Below are 20,499 nucleotides of genomic sequence, written 5' to 3'. Positions count from 1 at the left end.
CATAAGAAAATTGATGGCTTGAAGGAGTTCAAAAAACACTCAGGGAATTTACACCAGAGGTATTGACAAAATGTTACTAACTTAATCCTTATAGATTCTAGATTGAACGGAACTTGACAAACACATATGCTCATCATGTGTGTGATAAGTTCAATCTAATAGAATCTATAAGGATCAAGTTATTAACATTTTGTTAATAACTTTGGTGTAAACGCAGCTTTAGTCGTTGCGGTAATCGTGGCCGGCATAAATTACAGTTCTGGTACTTAAACAAAACTACATGAGGCGTTCATCAGATGAATCGGCAGGGCAGGAACCATGGAGCTCTCCGATTGGCCGCCGATCATCAGCTGACTAGAACACAATCGTCCTGCCCTGCCGACTGGTAGGAAAAAAGCCTCATGTGGCTTGGCCCTTATTATGCAAATATGATTTAAAAAAAGGCTGGTGCGATGAAAATATATTATTTCAAATTCATAAAAGTTCGTAGTTGAATGATAAAAATGTAATTACTGATACAAGTAGGCCTAAGTCCGTTGTAGTGACTGGTAAGATCAAGTAACAATAATTCAGATCACATCACATCAATAAACAGATCATTAAATTTTAGGACAAATCAAGATTTCTTTTCATACTGTTGACTAACGATTTTTTAATAGTTATATTGTAAAGGTGAAATTTTTTCTACAAAAGCTACATCAATTTCCTACCTAAATTTGATGATTTGAGAATATTATAAGTTTAAGTCCAGATGAATAATAATAAAAATGTTCCAAGATACTTGACATTTTTTTTTCATAATATCAAGATTTGACATCCAGCCAGAGATTATCCAGTAGACTGCTACAAACGTCCATCCTATTAACGATAAGGTAACAGAGAATCAAAATTGAAATAGTAATTATAATTACTTACAACTTTATTACATGAGAATAAATACCGATTAAAACTAATTCAGTACTTTCCATCAGGCGATGAAATATAGAACAGATATCTCATATACACTATTCCTAGATGTATTCCATGCTAGAGAAACAAATGTCACAAGTCATAGCGGTTTTTTTGTAATAGAAACATTACCTTACATTACATTTTAAAATGTTGTAATGAAAAACATTTCTCCAAATATACATTAACTTAAAACTAAATGGAAAATAACTTCTAGCCTATTAATATTCATAAAAATCTGGCAATGGTAATTTACCTAGTAATACTTTAGCCTAATTATTGTCTAAATCGGATAACTTATGCCTAGATTTATAAATAATAACCTAATTATAAAAAACATTTACTGAGTCAAATATTAAAAATAGCCTTTGTTCTTACAGTGTATTGAAATGGTTATAATATAGCACATCTGCAGATCAGATTGTCTCCGTTTATATTATAATTTCGCTCAATATCTGTCAGATCATGAAAAACTGTGTTCATTCATAAAATGAACAATAATATTCAACAAAAAAGTTTGCAAGATAATGTTCATTTGTTGAATATCGGAAAACTTGGTTAAGTTTTCAAATATTGAGCAATAATTTCACAATACACAAGTTTAAAAGTGGTCTAGCTCAAAACATTTTACAAATCGCTAGTAACACAGTATAACCAAGTTCAAACATTCCACAAAAAGTGTTCGAATGTGTTGAAAGTTCAAAAGAAGCACAAAACATTAGTAGAAATTAATGTTTAAGAGATTCATTAAACTCTTTTAAAATGTGGACAGTAAAGCTGGGTTTACACCAAAGTTATTAACAAAATGTTAACAACTCAATCCTTGTAGATTTATTTGATTGAACGGAACTTGACAAACACATATGTTCATCATGTGTATCATAAGTTATGTTCAATCTAATAGAATCTATAAGGATTAAGTTATTCTTCAATGTTGTTTTCCATCACGAACTGCTTATTATTAAATCACTTTTTTCTAATAGCAAAAAGTGATTAAGTTATTAACATTTTGTTAATAACTTTGGTGTAAACGCAACTTGACAGTCTCAAAACACTATAAAATGTGGTTGAGTACAAAACACTAGTAAAAATCTGGTCTAAAGGTGCGTACAGATCTACGCGCCGCAAACATGAGCAATTCACTTTTAATCAGCTGACTATATCTGAATTTTTACAGAAACGGTAAGATACAGATATAAAAAGCTTGGAATCAGCTGATTGAAAGTGAATTGCTCATGTTCGCGGCGCGTAAATCTGTACGCACCTTAATATTACAGTGTTATCAAATTTAACCTGCAATCAACCCATCGTAAGTATAAATGCGCAAGATTTTAAGAATTTCACAAATCTAAAAAGTTGGCAGATGAGAAATTTTATGAATCATCAAAGATTGACTTGCTCCTATAGGTGCTGACAGTTTTGTTGAAATTTTATGTGGCCAGAATACCTAGTTAAAGTTTGTGTCTGCATCTCATGCATTAAATACCAAATTCGGATATGTCATTATAGGAAAGGTAATTCTGGTAGTCAGCCAGAAACCTCGGCAACTCTTCTTACTCATGAAGAACCAATCAATGAACCACTTCACATTTGGAATTCAATTTTGGAACTCATTTTTTTGAAATTCAATTCAATTCTTCACATTTTCTTCAATGTTGGAAGACCGAAGAGTTTCTAACAGCAGCTCCTGAAGATCCATCACATAAATATCGTGAGAAACTCTTCACTGAACCTACAAAGCGTCACCCATCCTTCCACGTAACTCCCAGTCAGTGGCCTGTCTCAAAGGTTGACAAAGTAGAAGATTTGAGCGAGATAAAACCTCAAAATTATGTGAGGATGATGTAAACATAGATTACATCTATGATAATGTTCACCCCTATAAATGTGAGTGAAGTAAAACATGAAAATCACATATCGAATTTGAGCATTTTCTACTTAATATTCTCGTGTTGATTTTAAAATCAGAACTACAATATATATTGCAAGCACAATATATTGCATGTATTGTGAAATTTCAAATCCGCCAACTCTAGATTTGTGAAATTCATAAAATCTTGCGCATTTATACCTACGATGGGTTGATTGCAAATTGAATTTGATAACACTGTAGTATTCCAGTCAATATAGACATAAAACAGGGGGGGGGGTGCTTGCAATTTATATTTTGGTTCTGATTCTGTAATATATTATATCAATACATGAGAGAAGTCCAGAACCAATTTCTTCATTCCTTGTGCTAGATTGTGCCTTGTGCTCTCTCCACTCCAATGAATAATTCGTTCGATTCCAATACCATTTGAAAGTAACAGACGATTTTAAAAATTGCGATTATAGTTCTTTCATTTTTTTTAGAATAGAATAGAATATTCTATTCATTTTTTCGTTATTCTTCGGTTAATCATGAGTTTCTAAAACATGTATAAAAGAACATGTTAGATCATAGAGACTTAAGATTGATTTCAAATGGTATATTGGTTCATCCTCTACGAGCTCAGTTGCCTAAGACTCATCTTGAATCACTTTTCCCTATCATAGAACTGCCTATATTAGGAACTGCCTTAATATTAGGAAAATATCAACAATTTCCGGATTTCTTCAACAATCAAATCTTACTTTACAAACATATTCTCTCATGAATCTTTTACAGCAAATGAAAGAGAAGATTCTATAGTACCTTTAGAATAGATTCAATACTACTGTATAAGATTATTTACTATAGATTCTATAGTACATTTCACTCTGTATCTAGAACAAGGAATTTTGCATGAAAATTTGGTTCTGGATTTCTCTCATGTATCCAGATAATATATTTAAAAAATCAGAACTACAATATAAATTGCAGCCCCTTTTTTATGACTATATTGTACTGGACTATATGTGGCTAAGTTAAAAACATTCCACAAAACACTAGTAAAAATCTGCTCAAGTATGTGACTAAGTTCAAAATATTTCACAAAACACCAATAAAACTCTGTTCATGTAGGTGGCCAAGTTCAAAATATTTCACAAAACATTAGTAAAATTTGTTCAAGTTAAAAAAAACACACTTTAAAATAACACCATCAATGATGAGGTCAAACGTTGGAGACGAAGCATAAGATGCTTTGAGTTTTGAGTGAAACTAGTACATCATTCCGGGATGCACTCCTCCCCTGTGGAAGAATACATTGGGATTGGTCGACATGGTTGGCTCCACTGATGTGTACATACTCGGTTCCATGCCTGTATTCCCCACACTTCCCGGACCACCTGCAACACAAAATATAATTCATTCATATTCATTTATTACAATATGTACCGTACAATTACATGCAAAAAGTAATACAATATTATACTTAAATGTTATTTTCCATCACGAACTGCTTATTATTAAATCACTTTTTGCTATTAAAAAGAACGACTGCCGAAAGATCTCATTGTCACAGTGAGTGATTGATTCATTTATTGTAAAAAATTCTGACTGCTAGTCTTTCTTTTTAATAACAATATTATACTACCTATTTCAAAGAACTTGATAGAATTTTCAGAAAATCACTAATAAAATCTCTAAATAAAGAGAGCTATATGGTGAATGGTGGATGAATGAGTGAAACGACAAACCGGCTTCCAATCTTTCAAAAAATGAGTAACATCTTCCAAGAATAAACTTCATTCATTTTGAAGTAGATAACACAGTTAATATTTTTGTTATTCTTCATTCGTTCATTTGAATTGAGCAGATATAAATAGTCTCGATTGCTGACAATAAAGGTTTTCAATTTGGTGGAATTTATATTTATATCTATGTTTGGTTTTGAAGCATCTAAACTAAAAATTTACTTTGTAAAAATAATTGAGGACTGAAAATTTTATGAAGTGAACAATTAGACTTAACATATATCGAACTATATGTGTAACCTTATCTAAATTTGGGAGAGGAATAGCACAAGGTTACCTTATTTTTTCTCTCCCTATCATTTTGATGATGAACTTATTGTATGAATCAATAAAGAATAAAGAATAATTTATTCAGACTATCTACTCACAAATCACAATTACATTGCAATTCATTTTATTTCAATGATATGATGATGATACATTTTACACAAAATGTTGGAAGACAGGCTATAATGGCTTATAGTTGTAATTTTCATTTTCAATTGACTTGAAAAGATGATGAAGTTGTAACTTGAGTTCTGTAAATCTACTAAATATAATATTTAATTATTTTTAATGATATGATGATACATTTCACACAAATTGTTAGAAGGCAGGCTATACTGGCTTATATTTGTAATTTTCATTTCAAATTGACTCAACAAAATAAAGTTTCAGCTTATAAGTTCTGTAAATCTACTAAATATAATATATATATTACATATTTTGAAGTATTTTTTACTTTTATGGACGGTATATTGGATCTTATAATTATAATTCCATTTATTTATACTGTGTTGTACTGTACAACAATAAATTATTGTTTTCATTTCGCAATAACAATTTTAATATTTGCAGTAAAATAATAATATTGATATTGAGAAAAATGTCGGCTCACCTCTTGGGTAATAGCAGTAAGGATAGTAGTGATGTCCGTAGCTGGGAGGTGGAGCTACAAGCGCTACTCGATCTGAAAACAATTCAACATTTCATTTTACCTGAGTTTCAAAATGTTTCTACCAGTAAGTTACACAAAATAAACTCTGAAGAATATCTTTAAAAAAATTATTACATATAAAAACAAGTACAAATCGTATACAATGATTGACAGAGGACAACAGTCTAAGCACAAAACTGTCCCTAGATACCATAGTAGAAAATTAAAAACATCAGCTTTGCCTTTGTGAATGTACAACATAATGCTTCAACTTGGAAACAACTTGAATAATTTAATAATTTAAACATGTTACTGTTTATAGAATTTGGGAGAAGAGTAGTTTTGGGCTGACATTGTTGCTCTCTCCCAGTCAAGACTTTTAATTGGATTGATGAATGGATAATGATTGGAAACCATGATAATAATAAGTGGAAACTTATGATACCTGTAGTTTTATGAAAAGCATTCACGTGATATCGAATCAACTTGATCATCATAATGATTTGGGATCATGACAGTTTTATGGAATGCATTTTCATTATATCTGCATGAAAATAATGAATGGAAAATTATGGTAGTTCTATGAAAAGCATTTCCATGACATCAACATGCACATCATAACGATTGAAGACTCATGTTAAATAGTATCTATTTGATTCAAAATTTGCTCGTTTATCTGAGTATTGAAGAGCGTAAATTTATTTTGAAAAGTGAAAGTGACATAACCAACATTTTGATTTGGACAATATAGTATAAATTGGAAATGGGACAGTTTTGGGCATGAGCCTGTTGTGCCTTTCCTCATGTTTAGTATTTTTGTACACAATGTAATAAATGAATGAATAATGAATGAATGTTTCAGTAGACACAAAGACACAGTTTCATTAAAAGCGATTTCGTGATATCACCATGGAAATTATGATTGGAGACTCATGACAGTTTTCTGGAGAGCATTTCTGTGACATCAACATGATGTCATTAAAATTTATCAGTGTATAACATGTTTCAACAATACACATGGCATGAGAGTCATTCTCCTTAGTGTACTGGATATTATTTTCATTTCATTTTACTTCAAACTTGAATTGAATTTTTTTAAATGAAAAAATGTCCTTCTATAAATTGAAAATTATTCCAACTTCAATTTGAATTAAAGAAATTCTCAGTGTAGCGCTTTGCTTAAGTTGGCACTACACTGAGTGCCAAATTAAGCTACTTTGCTGCTTGAAAGCGCTACACTGAGATTTTCTTTAATTCAAATTGAAGTTGGAATAATTTTGAAAATTCAAACTAGTCAAATTAAACGAAACACTGCTTTTTTTTAGAGTACAACCACACTGAAAGCGTGGCGTGGCGTTCTAGAGCGGAGCGTGGCGTGGCGTGGCGTTCTAGAGCGGAGTGTGGCGTGGCGTGGTCGGAGCGTTCATGATAGCGTCTGAGCGTCAAGCGTCAAGGGCCTAGAAAATGGCGTTGTCTAGTTTGCAAGGACATTACTTTGTGAGAATAATTACTTAAAGTATTGAATATTAGCTAAGCCTGCTAGGACAGAGTGGGTTAATGAAATTAACTTAAATCGTCGACTATTTGTTGAATATCACCATCTGTTTAATGTGTTATGAAAGCATGAGTCCCGATTTTTTGAGTAGCCTACTGTAACAAGCGAATGTCAACTTCAACCTTTGATTATATTTTGACGAGAGAGAAGCCTGATTTGGATTAGAAAAGCCTTACTTTTGATTTCAAAGTGCAATAGATGAATGTTCTCTTTTGTATAATCAAATAATAGGGCCTACACATTACAGGGGAATTTGCGCAAACATTAAATATACTAGTGTACTAGATGGTGGGAAAATGTAGTAGAACAAGTGCATTATTAAGTACAAGAGTAGACCACTAGTATGTACATTAGTATTAGTAGGGCACTCGCACGTTGACGCTTTGACGCTCCGAAAAACAAACCAGCTTGTTCCAAAGTTGAGTAGACGCTTCCAGTGTGTTTTAGCTCATTACTTATCATGATATTGTTCACGACGCTCCTTGAAGCCACGCCACGCTCCGCTTTCAGTGTGATTGTACCCTTAATTACTAGTTTCTCCAGATCTACTCTGGATCTCCAGATCCATAATCCATCTGGATTATCCAGATCTCAATGAATATCAACATGAACCTCAAAACCAATGTACATAGAATACATTGAATATAATCTATGTATTCTAGGTATATTGCTCAAAACCCTTATAATAATTGGACACTAACAGGTGTGGTACGGACCTCCGATGGCGGCCGAATGATGAAGATGATGATGATGTTGGCCGTAGTGCGGCTGATGCGACGGCGGCTGCTTCACAGAGACCGGCTTGAAGTGGAAGAAAGATGGCGACGCGGCGCGACTGATGGAGCTGAACTTGTCGTCGCGGTCCTCGACGTACATGCCCTCGCGCCCCATGGCGGCCAGCTGCCGGCCCTTCGGCATGAACATGATCAGGAACACAATCAGTGCACTGCCGCTCAGTCCGAACGCCAGTTAATGTAATATAATATTATATAATATTAATATAATATTACATTCTGGTATCAGCTATCCTCTATATAAGACTGCAACGCTGTTCTCCTATCCTTCTTTACTACCATAACGTGGACCCCACTATAATGTGAACTTGTATGGTTGAGCTTGTTGTATAATATATAAATTGAGTCTTCCATAATGAGTAGGGTACTGTAACAGTTCAAGATCCTCCCAAGTTGTTGCTGAAAGGACTTAACTTCGAAAAGCTCCTCATGTATCTTTTCAGATGCAACACGTTGCTTCTGAGAAGATACAAAAGAGCATCTGTTGCTTATGGAAAGATACATTAAAGCTCCTTGTGTATCTTTTCGGATGCAACACGTTGCTTTTGATAAGATACAAAAGAGCATTGGTTGCTTATGGAAAGATACATTAAAGCTCCTCGTGTATCTTTTCGGATGCAACACGTTGCTTTTGATAAGATACAAAATAGCATCTGTTGCTTATGGAAAGATACATTAAAGCTCCTCGTGTATCTTTTCGGATGCATCACGTTGCTTCTGAGAAGATACAAAATAGCATCTGTTGCTTATGGAAAGATACATTAGAACTCCTTGTGCATCTTTTCGGATGCAACACGTTGCTTTTGATAAGATACAAAAGAGCATAATATGTTGGTTATGGAAAGATACATTAAAGCTCCTCGTGTATCTTTTCGGATGCAACACGTTGCTTCTGAGAAGATACAAAAGAGTATCTGTTGCTTATGGAGAGATATATTTTCAAGAATGCTCGATGTTTTTGAACGGGTAGTATTGTAGTCTAGTGGCCCTCCACCAATAGGCAAAGCTACAGGACCCGGACTGTACTTTTCTGTAATATTTCTGCTTTCCCGTGCTAACGGGATATTTTTGCTAACGTGAAGTTTACTCATTTATTGTATAAAACACTATAATCATAATACAATTATGATTATGAAGTTCACTAAATCGTTTGCACTGATGACTCACCAACCCACAGAGCGCCCACCCCAGCCAGACAGGGATGACACAGGCGACAGCCAGCCCGATGAACATGGCCTCGCGGTAGTTGTCGCGGATGCCACGTGACTTGATCGCCAACACGGCCACCACCACGATCAGGAACACCGTGTACACCAGCGACATCAGCAGGTGGTGGTAGGGCGTGTGGCACGCCTGGTGTAGGCCCACCTTCAACCATACAATCCACATTCAAATTTATCACCACAAAATAGTACACAATATAAATGAACAAATTGACCTATATTAACGACAAAACATTGAAATATAAACAAATTAGGCCTATGGTGACGACAAAACATCAAAATATAATGAAATGAAATAATGATTTTATTTATCAGAAAAATTCACAATACAATTTTTGTAATAATACAGTACACAAATAATAACAATTGAAAATTAATATTAATGAATTCTTCTGATTAAATTACAGATATGCAAAGCTTTAAAGCTTTACCGCACTTGCGAGTATCTACAAAATAAAAAATAGAAACATGACAATTATTAACAAATTATATTATTCACTAAAGAGATTTGCAAAGGGAAAATATAACAACAAATTCGAGAACACCTTCCGTTTGTGTTTGAGGTATTGTTTCATCAAACAAAATTGAAATAATGATAATATATAACATGAAGGGATGATGTGGAATACTCCTCAAATATAAACTAGATGAATCAATTATTTGGCAATAGTTCATCATACAATAATACACTTTATAACAAAACCTAGTGGAGAATCGACTAGCGTAATTCAAGTGTCAAGGTCAAGAACGTCTGGTCACAATCAAATCAAATCAATTTATTTTCACAATTTACAAATCATACAGTACAGTTACAGTAGCCTACATTTATAGATACCCTTATACGTTGTGAGAGACTCACAATGTCTGTCAAAATCTATATCGATGACTCCAAATGTTTTTATCATTTAGTAATTGCACAGTAATTAATAATTGCACAGCTACTAGCTACATAGAGTCATCGATCTTAGTCCCGATTTACTCATTACAATGGTCAAGAACTTCAAGAATGGTCAGGTCAATGTTTATAGTTCATACAGAATTACTTCTGACTTGGAGGAATATGCGGCGCAGAGAAATGGAGGGAGATCAGCCAACTGCAGTGATTAATACAGTCATTGGTAGAAGCGCCAATTTATCAGTCGTCTGACTGCTTTGGCTCTCAGACAGGAAACTTCGCATGTGCAGCATGAGCACATGAACAGTCACTAGAAGTTGGATAACGCTGGCCGCTTCAAAACGGCAACATCGCGCCTCTGTATCCCTCCCGCTGTATGCTTTCGCTGCTGCGCATGTCCATCCCAAGTCAAAGGTTATTTTGTACGGACTATAGCTTCCAGTTTAGGTCGCGATCGACCTCCATGTAAAACAAACTCATTGTAACACATTGTGTTGGCAAGGTAGTGTGAAAACACATTGACATGGTAGTGATCGGTTAAGAGCGTTTCAAGACGATGACTTCCAAATGTTTTCATGATTGATAGCTGAAAAGTGGTATCGACTGAAACCGAAAGCTTAACCTAAAACATTATACATTCGTTCTGTTCGCCCCTTTAGGCTAGAAACACACGAGGCGTTTTTTGCTGTGACGGCAGACGAGTCGTCACATGGTTTCTTTCTGATCTTCGCACTGGCAGACTCGACACAATAATAATTGTCATCAATAATTGATGAATCGGCAGTCGCTTGATGTGCCGCTCAATGAGATGCACCGTGTGTTCATACAGTACAAGTGGAGATTAAATAATATAAGCATTTATAATTTATAAACTAAGCAGAGATAATTTTCAGTATTAAACTTTGGATTTTCGTTGAGTAATGCTTCTAAAATATGAGCTTATATCCTCCCTCTTATACAAGAGTCTAATCGAGCGGCAACCGAGTGGACTGCTGATTCGTCTGGAGAAACGCCTCCTGTGTTTCCAACCTTATACTCTCGTTCTTATAACCACCTATTTGGAATACATTGAATTCCATGTCTTATATTTTTCCTTATTATTTCATCTTTCAATGTAATTACATTAGTGCCATTTGCTTTGTAAATAAATAAATAAATAAAATACATAAAATATATGTGTAACACCATAGAGGAAGGAATACTTGATTTAAAAGTAATATCAACAAATGCAATGCCGCATCCACTTGTTGGCCCAATAAAGGCCAATGTCGACCAGCGCCAATGTGTGGATGGGTGGTTTGCCAACGCTGGCTACCGCTGGCTTCATTGGGCACTGGTCATATTGCAGACTGGGCCAGCTTACTGAGTCAACATGTGGACTAGGCATAAGAAAAGTAAGGAAAAATATGGATCAATATATTTGATCAAAATTGCTGTATGAAAATAGATATACTGGAATTTTTCCATGATAGAGAAAACACAATTTTATTTTGTCACATTCACATTTATTAGACTTTTACACAGGACTACGCAGTTTCGTGTTGAAACCAACACATCTTCAGCTGTAGTGTTGGTTTCAACGTTTCAACACGAAACTGCAGTCCTGTGTAAAAATGTAATAAATGTGGATGTGACAAAATAAAATTGTGTTTTCTTTATCATGGAAAAATTCCACTATATCAATTTTCATACAGCAATTTTGATCAAATATATTGATCGATATTTTTCCTTACTTTTCTTATGCCTAGTCCACATGTTGACTCAGTAAGCTGGCACAGTCTGCAATATGACCAGTGCCCAATGAAGCCAGCGGTAGCCAGTGTGGATGTGACAAAATAAAACTGGGGTTTTTCGATAATATTTCATCTCTGGTTATACAAATTTCATGCCGTTCTTACAAGCTGCACTGCTCCGTTAGAAAGATGCGTTGCAGTTGGTAATAAACTGTCAAATCAAATCAATTTTTTCGATGTGTCGAGAATTTTTAAGAGGAGAATAAGATCCTTGCAGGAACCTATCCAACAGTTATGATTTCCAAAACACATTTTTATGACAGTTGCAATAAATAAAGGCCACTTGTGCCGTTCTATTGCACGCAGATTGTCTAAGCATTTATACCAATAAATTCAGAAGTCATAGTAATTGGAGTAAGTTGCTACCGACCTGTATAACTTTGGGCGGATTGTTGATCAACCACTGCGCGCCGATTGCCAGCTGTATGAGGACGGCGAAGAAGAGCAACAACGCCTGGTAGGGCGCCGGCAGGTAGACGCCTCCGTTCAGCGAGATGAGGAACACGCACTTGACGAGCAGCGTGCCAAACACCAGCGAGTAGGCGAGACCGGCGCCTAGGCGCACTCCGGCGCAAGTCAGTGCCGTCGGTTCGGCCGAAAGCAGCGCCGCGACGGCTGCGCACAGAAACAGGCCCAACAGAAGCATCTGACCCAGGAACAGGTGGCGTCGCGACGGCGTCGTCCGCCATGTTTTCAGCAGAACGAACACCTGTCGAAAAAAAATCAATATTAATCACAGAAAATATAATCATCAAAATATATTCACAATATTCATCAAATCAAATAGTTTCTTAGTGACGATACGTTTTTTCAGTCGTGGGCACGTAAAGACAGCAAGTTCTCCGATTGGCTGATTGAGTTGACGCATTGAGTGAGCTTCCTGTTCAGTCGTGCCAACTGAAAAATAGACTCGTGTGGCTTGGCCCTTATTCTGACAAGAACAATACGGTTTAACATTGAGTACCGTATGGGGATAAGAGAATGATATCTCATATTATAACAATATTATTCAAATTACATTGAAAAAATTACAATTATTCTCAACAAAAACTAAATTTACTCATACAAGATTTAGAAACCAGGAAAATACTTGACATACAATGGACAATGCTATAAATAAAAATATAAATCTAAGTAATCTTTTTGAAATTATTATTAGAGTAAACAATTTGAAAAGGGTACTTAGATTTCTATTTTTATTTATATTCAAGAGTAGCCCTAAAGGAAAAAACAGTATTTGAATGGACAATGCTTCATAGTCTTTGATAAGATTGTAAGTTCCCAAGTATCAAACTTTCATTATCAGTTAGAAAAAAAGTCTACGATGGCATTTTTTCCTAAGGGTAGGAGCCGAATTTTTCCAAAATTTAGGGGGGTTGGGAATGGTGCGTCCATGGGCTGAGAGGAGACGGGGTGGGTACCTCATAATAAACGATTATGGATAAACTGTAATATAATAAAGGAAATAATTGGCTTGTACAAGTATGAAATGAGAAATTCACGAATGACGCATCATGATGTCTGAACTACTCAACTGATTAACTTGAAATTTTGCATATAGATTCTCAATTTACCGAGGATGGTTATCCAAGGTTTCCAAGTTTTTAAGTAGACCCTTGCGGTGCACGGGTTACCTGCTAGTATTGAATATAAAAAAGGCGCATCTGGAATAGACAAATTATCCGAAACAGTTATTCTTTATTTATTTACACAATAAGCACATCATCAAAATGATAGGGAGAGGAAAAATAAGGTAACCTTGTGCTATTCCTCTCCCAAATTTAGATAACACAAAATAGGTTAACCTTAGTCCGAAATAGGTTAAATCTTGTAGTTCTTCAATTCAAAAAATGTTCTGTCCTCAAGTATGTTCACAGTGATTGATAATTAAAATAATTATGATAGACTATGAAAATCAGCTTAAATTGAGTTAATTTGCACAGTATGTCAGAATCAAAAACTTATACATCCCAATGAAAAATTGAAAAAAGGAAAGGAAGAATTGAGATAAGGAATGAAATGAACTAACAAACTAGGTACAACATTATTTAGTATTAGAGATATGGAAAATATGGAAGAGGAAACTGAAATGAAGTTGTAGATGCATGCAATTGTGTGGGTTAGGGAAGCAACGACCTAACCTAACCCAACCCCACTAGTTCCCTCTCACTCGCTCCCACACGCCATATTAGGCCACAAAGGTCAACCGATACACTTTTAACATAACCTCAACGACACGAACGACATGATTAAAAAGGCATTGTCGGAACAACATCTACAGATATAAACATGTACAAGATCATGAGTACGTGTATAGATTGTCGAGACCATAGATATATGTCTAGAGATGTGTTAGATTGTCCGGAACATAGATATATGTGCATCCATAAGGTAAGAAGACAATATTTCATAGAAGTAACACCCCAGACCGAGTAACATCCCACGAACATCTCTCTAGTCATGCCATAAATATTGGAAAGCCGCACCACTTAAATGCATCTTGGAAATATTATTACTTCTTCCTAAAGAGAGAAAGAGAGCCGAAGAGAGAGTGAATGACAGGAAAGAGAGTGAGAGAGAGATCGAGTGTGAGGGGCTTGTGCTTTGAGAGAGAAGGAGTGAGAGAGAGTTTGAGGGGCTCGTGCTTTAGGATACTAATATTGTTGGTAACATGAGATATTATTGAATAAGTTCAACACATTCTCAGAGATTAGCTAATCTGGGTAGATTTGCTACGGTTGTAATAGTGTTATAAAAGTTGGTCGGAATTTAACGAGAAAATGTTCAATTATTGTGAAAGACAGAACACAGTGTTCAATATACGGAGGGCGAGGGGAAGGTGGTGGTGCTGGTGGTGGAGGAAGAGGATGAGGAGAAGGAGGAGGAGGAGGAGGAGGAGGAGGATTGATTGATTGATTGATTGAGTATTTTATTATGTAGATTACAATATATACTGTCTTATACACTTATATACAATAGCTTGCAATACAGCCAAATTATAGATGAATTACATGATATAGACTAAGAAAATAATTATTGAACTGTATATGATATGAAAAAGCAATTTGTAATATAATAACTATAGATAATAATTTATTGTTATGCATCTACATAAATTGGCGGAGCTTTGGACATATCAATGTCCATTCTTCGGAAAGAATATTAAAAATATCTCCCCACTAACTCTCTACCAAAACGTTAATTTCATTATTTAAACTAAGGATTTATTATTTAAGGAATTATTTAAGACTAAGGAGGAGGAGGAGGAGGAGGAGGAGGAGGAGGAGTAGGTGTAGGAGAGGGGGAGGAACAGGACAAGAAAAAGAATGAGGAAGATAACAATTGAAGAGCAAGAAAATCGGGAACAATAATTGTAAGGGAAACAGGATGATTGATTGAGTACTTTATTTATGTAGATTACAATATATACTGGCTTATACACTTATATACAATAGCTTACGATACAGCAAAATTATTATAGATGAATTTACAAAATATAAACTAAGAAAATAATTACTGAGCTGTATATTATATGAAATAAAGCAATTTTATTTCATGAGGGAGAGTATGACAGAGAAGAAGAGGAAGATGATGAGAAGGAGGACATGGAAGAGGAGGTGAAATCAAATTCAGGAAATAATATTACAGCTATTACCAGAAAGATGACAATACCACAAATTTTTGAAGAATTTAACTGAAGTTGGAGGAAGAGTTGAGTTAATAACAAAGAAAAGTAGTCTACATGGCAGAAAAGTGAGAAGCTAATGAGGGATAGAGTAAAACACAAGAATAGGAATTTACTCAAAGAGTAGGAGAAATAAAGAAAATCATTCGAAATAGAAAAGATGGTGATTAATGAGAAAAATCAAGAAATATGATCGAGTGGGAAAAAATGGAAGGAATAATGAGTAACACAGCAAATAATAACAGAAAAGAACAAAAAAAGAGTAAACATGCACGGTAATAGTAGTAAAGGAAGAGGAAGCACCAAGTAGTGATAGAAAGGGAAGAAGACAGGGGAAGAGACGACAGCGAAGAGAGGAATTGAAAAAATATCATGTAGAAAAAGAGAAGATAGGTGATAAAGAAGAATGGGGGGAAGTGAATGAAAGGTGAAAAAATACGAAAAAGAGAAAGATAATGAGAAACTCGTGAAATGATTTGGAAGAAAGGGAAGAACGAACACGGAAGGCAAGAGAAAAGACCTGAGGAAAAAATGAAGTAAAAAGAAATGGAAACGAAAACGGAGAGAGAGATAAAGACAGTTGAAATAATAAGAAAGAAGACTTGATTGAAAAGTAAAGTGAAAGAAAATGAGAATAAATCGGAGAGAGAGAGATAAAGACAGTTGAAATGGGAAGGAGAAAGACTTGATGAAAAAGTAAAGTAAAAGAAAATGAAAACGGAGAGAAAGACAAAAACAGTCGAAATAAGAAGAAAAAAGACTTGATTGAAAAGTAAAGTAAAAGAAAATGAAAATGGAAACTGAGAGAGAGATAAAGACAGTTGAAATGGGAAGAAGAAAGACTTGATTGAAAATTAAAGTAAAGGAAAATGAAAATGTAATCGGAGAGTGAGATAAAGACAGTTGTAATGGGAATAAAAAAGACCTGTTGAAAAACTAAAGTGAAAGAAGAAGAAGCAAGTGGAGAAGAGATAAATAAAGACAGCTGAAATGAGAAGATGATGATGTACACGTGAAGATGACACACAAAGATGCCAAGCCTACTCAGTCTACTAGCCTACTGTGTCAGTAGTTACTGTCTACTACTGTGGTATTAATTGTGGTGTCATTGACTTTTACTGACTGCAATCGAGAGTTGGCAGCCACAACAAGTGAACGGAACCATTAGTACGAAGGACGGAAGTAGGATAGAACGAGGAAGAAGTAAGAAAAGAGAAAGGACAGGAGAGGCTGAGTGGATCCAAGCCAAGAGGTCGAAGGAGCAGAAATGGAAAGATAAAGGATGAAGAACATGGAGGAGTATGAAGGACGTAATAAAGAAAGAACTGGAATAGATAAATATGTGATCCTAATAATAATTATGAATTAGTTCATAAATAATGAGAAAAGATTATTATCTATTTATTCGATCTTCAGAATTTCACAACTTCTATTATAATTGATAAGTGCTTAAGTTGACTGTAAATCATAAATAAATAAATAATAGGTGAGTAGGCACTTCAACTACTTCGCTTGAATAGCCGCCACTGTTATAATTTAGCCTATATACATCAGCACATAAGGACTCATTTAATCGAGATCAGATATAGAAAAGGTTGTGAGATGAATATCGTAGGAAATTATGTAAGCTTCAAATTTGTATAGAATTGTCATGTCCGTTAAACGCTTGGGGCCGTTTGCACAGTGTAAGTTTCAGCAAATCTGGATTTTTTTGGTTTAAACTGAAATTCCGTTTGCACAGTATCAGTTTAAGCTCTGTATTGAGTTTAAAGTCTGGGAAAGTTAAAACCTCCAAAGCAGGAGGTTTAAACCAAATAATTTGGATTAACTTGACATCTGTAAAGATTTGATGGGAAAACAGCTGATAGTAAATTATTTTTTGATGTTTTTTTAATGCTTCTGTAGACGATAATTATTATTGTTTAAAGTTATAGTGAATTATTATTTGAATGTAAAAATAATTATAATGGAGGAATTAATAGAAGTTTCTAATGCGATTGATACAGATGACTGCGAAGAAATCTTAAAACTGAGAAAAAATGGGCAAAAACAAATGATTTAAATTTCTGGGATGATAAATTTCAGCCTTCTATATCTCGTTTCACAGCAGTCTGATCGCATTAAAATGGCATCAATAGATTCAGGAATCTTTGGTCTACAAGTTCAGTACTCTAGTATCTTGTAGCACTCTATGATGTGATTTCTTCTAAGCTTTACAGCTGACCATACACAAACACGCCAGTTGCAGATGTTCGTGTCTTGTGTTTACATTCAAAATGAGTGAATTATCGCGAAGTAGTGGAATACGTGAATGTTTATTAGATTTAGAAAATGACAATGATAGTGACATAGTTATAGATGAATCTGTAGTTATTTCAGTGACAGATCAGACGAAAATTCAGTGCAAAATGATGAAGTGATAGAAGTGAACGATCCAGAACAAAACATTGACTATGACAACAATGATATACAAATACCGCAAAATTTGAACAAATTCATGAAGAAATAATTCCTTTTGATGATAATTTGCTAGCTGTTGAATCAGAAGAAGAAGAAACTCCTGTCCCTATTCCAGTAATTCCAAATTGGGTCAGAGTTTATCCCCCAGAAGAAGAAAGTAACATCGAAGAAAACTTCTATGTCAGAAATGTGGGATTGAAGAACTGCCCTCCAAGAAACAGTGGTCCTTTAGTGTATTTCTATCTATTTTTTACAGAAACTGTATGGAATATGCTTCTTGATCATACTAATAAATATGGCGATGAAAAACACAAAAATAAAAGAGACTCAGGAAATATGGGAAAATTTTCCAGATTGCAAAATTGGGAACATTTGAAAATATCAGATTTGAAACAATTCATTGCTCTTATAATAAATATGGGGTTAATTTGCAAAAATAATGTTGAGAAATATTGGAGCACGGGATTTTCACAGACAACTCCATTTTTCCTTCAGTAATGTCTTTCAAACGATTCCAATTGATATCTTCAGTTTTTCACATCAGTTCCGAGCCAAATATACCGCGAGGCCAACCTGGACATGACCCATGGAGTAAAGTGCGCCCTTTTTTAGATGCTATGAATACTGCATTCAAAAAATATTTTATTCCTCCACAAAATATTTCTATTGATGAATCAATGATAGCTGCATGAAAAATAGATTTGCACATATTGTTTATATGCCAAATAAAAGACATGCACGATTCGGTATAAAATGTTTGAAGTGGTGGACTCTAAACACAGTTATATATTACATACAGAACTGTACAGTGGAAAACAATTTCTAGCCGATTCTGAAGATCCTCTTTCACAAACAGTTATCATGCATCTCCTAAGATCCTGCAATTTATTGAATAAATACTACCATATATTTACTGACAACTTTTACACAAAAATTCCTCTTGCACATGAACTCTTCTCTAAAAAAACAAACATCATTTGTTAATCTAATAGAATCTATAAGAACGTCAAAATATCGTAGGAACAAAAATGGATGTGTGTGTAGCTACCCTTAACAGAACTGCGGGGTCGATATTTCCTCCTATACCCTTTTTTGGATACTAGAACTAGGAAATAGGTAAAGGAAAAACAAAGATGTGATAGAAAAATAGAGAGACATTACAAAACATGATTGATGAAGTTGAATTAAAAACTAATATTGAATAAATTAAGAAAATACGTACAGTTACAGTATAACTAAAAGAACCGTACAACAGATGAACTACAGATGAAAGTAAATATGGATAAGCAGAAGGAAGTGAGTGGAATAAACGATGGAAGAGAGAGGAAAAGAGAGTGGGAAATGAGTCTGATTCGACAAGGAAAGGATGATGGAGTTTTATCAATGAAAAAACAAGTGAAGGAAGCGGTATTTAACATTCGACTGCTCGACTGCTAATCAGACCGTAAAAGTGCCAAATTAACTGCGATCAACCTAATACCAGTCACGTGATCTGTGTTAATAGTAACACTGGTTTGTATTTGTACCAATCCGTACGCTAATCACTGAAATCACAACTGAATAAAAGAAAAAAATCGAAGATATTTGGAACGAACTACAATAAGCTGTGGCGAAGAGAATCTTCATCTATTTGAGCAAGAATAATACTGTAATTGAACAAAAGTATTTCGTATTTTACTATGTTGGTGATGCTATGTTGAAATTCACTATAAAATCAAGACAATGTCAGCTTTGGATTGATGTAATTTATGAGGAATTCTGAGATGCAGTTTGAAGTGGATATCACTATTATCTAATATAATAGATTGGGTTCTTTAACGCCATTCCATATAGCAATCAAATGAGAAGTTTTATGTATCACAACCATGAATTTTACTTTTATTACCATTATAATAAAAGGAAAATTCTCGAACAATAAATGAATATTTATTAATTATAAACTTTTCATTATACATTTCAAGTTCAAACAACTCAAGAACTAGAATGTTCATTTCAATCAACTATTTTGAAGATTCAACTTGAAAATTTATTTATTTAACAATAATGACAAAACAAATTAATCATAGAATGTTTGAAAACGGAAGAACAGGCTTATAGCCTTTACGTTATAACGGTTATAACCTTAACCATTTTTTTTCATCTTTCCGGCCTTATAATTTTGAACGATTGATGAAAAAAATCCGTGCTGATTATGAGCTGATAGAGCATCTAATTATCTTCAATTTGATGTATATTTTCACTTATTTTAAGCATTTCCTACGACTGTTGCAGCAGTTTTAGTGTAGAGAGTGAAATTTCTGTTCAGCAACAATAGATCAGTTGACAATGAAAATTGAATGGAATGTTTGGAACACAATTTCGACTTTGCAGCTTTGTTGAGACTAGTTTGGAGGTGAGCACATCAAAAATCCCAACCCTTACATCATGTGCTGAAGAGATGAGGGCGGTATGAAAGTTGCGTTTTCCACTTATTACTTACATGCTTATATCTTGGAAACAATGGTTATATCGACATAATCAACTACATAAAAATGAAGCTTAGTAAATTTCTACAAGTTTTGTCTGATAGA

At 34.4% G+C, this 20,499-nt stretch overlaps 1 protein-coding gene across 1 annotated transcript in view; it reads right to left on the bottom strand.

Annotated features, from left to right (window-relative positions):
• Nucleotides 1-632: 632 nt before the first annotated feature.
• LOC111044027 overlaps nucleotides 633-20,499 on the bottom strand; it is a 184,013-nt gene continuing 164,146 nt past the window's right edge. Inside the window, 5 exon segments of the mRNA XM_039436711.1 lie at nucleotides 633-4,200; nucleotides 5,486-5,557; nucleotides 7,781-8,092; nucleotides 9,016-9,241; nucleotides 12,155-12,493. Coding sequence (XP_039292645.1) covers nucleotides 4,073-4,200; nucleotides 5,486-5,557; nucleotides 7,781-8,092; nucleotides 9,016-9,241; nucleotides 12,155-12,493 — 1,077 coding nt within the window. The 3' untranslated portion in view covers nucleotides 633-4,072.

The sequence above is a fragment of the Nilaparvata lugens genome, chromosome 10, assembly GCF_014356525.2.
Source record: "Nilaparvata lugens isolate BPH chromosome 10, ASM1435652v1, whole genome shotgun sequence".
NCBI lineage: Eukaryota > Metazoa > Arthropoda > Insecta > Hemiptera > Delphacidae > Nilaparvata > Nilaparvata lugens.
This window is presented reverse-complemented; position numbering and strand designations above follow the sequence as displayed.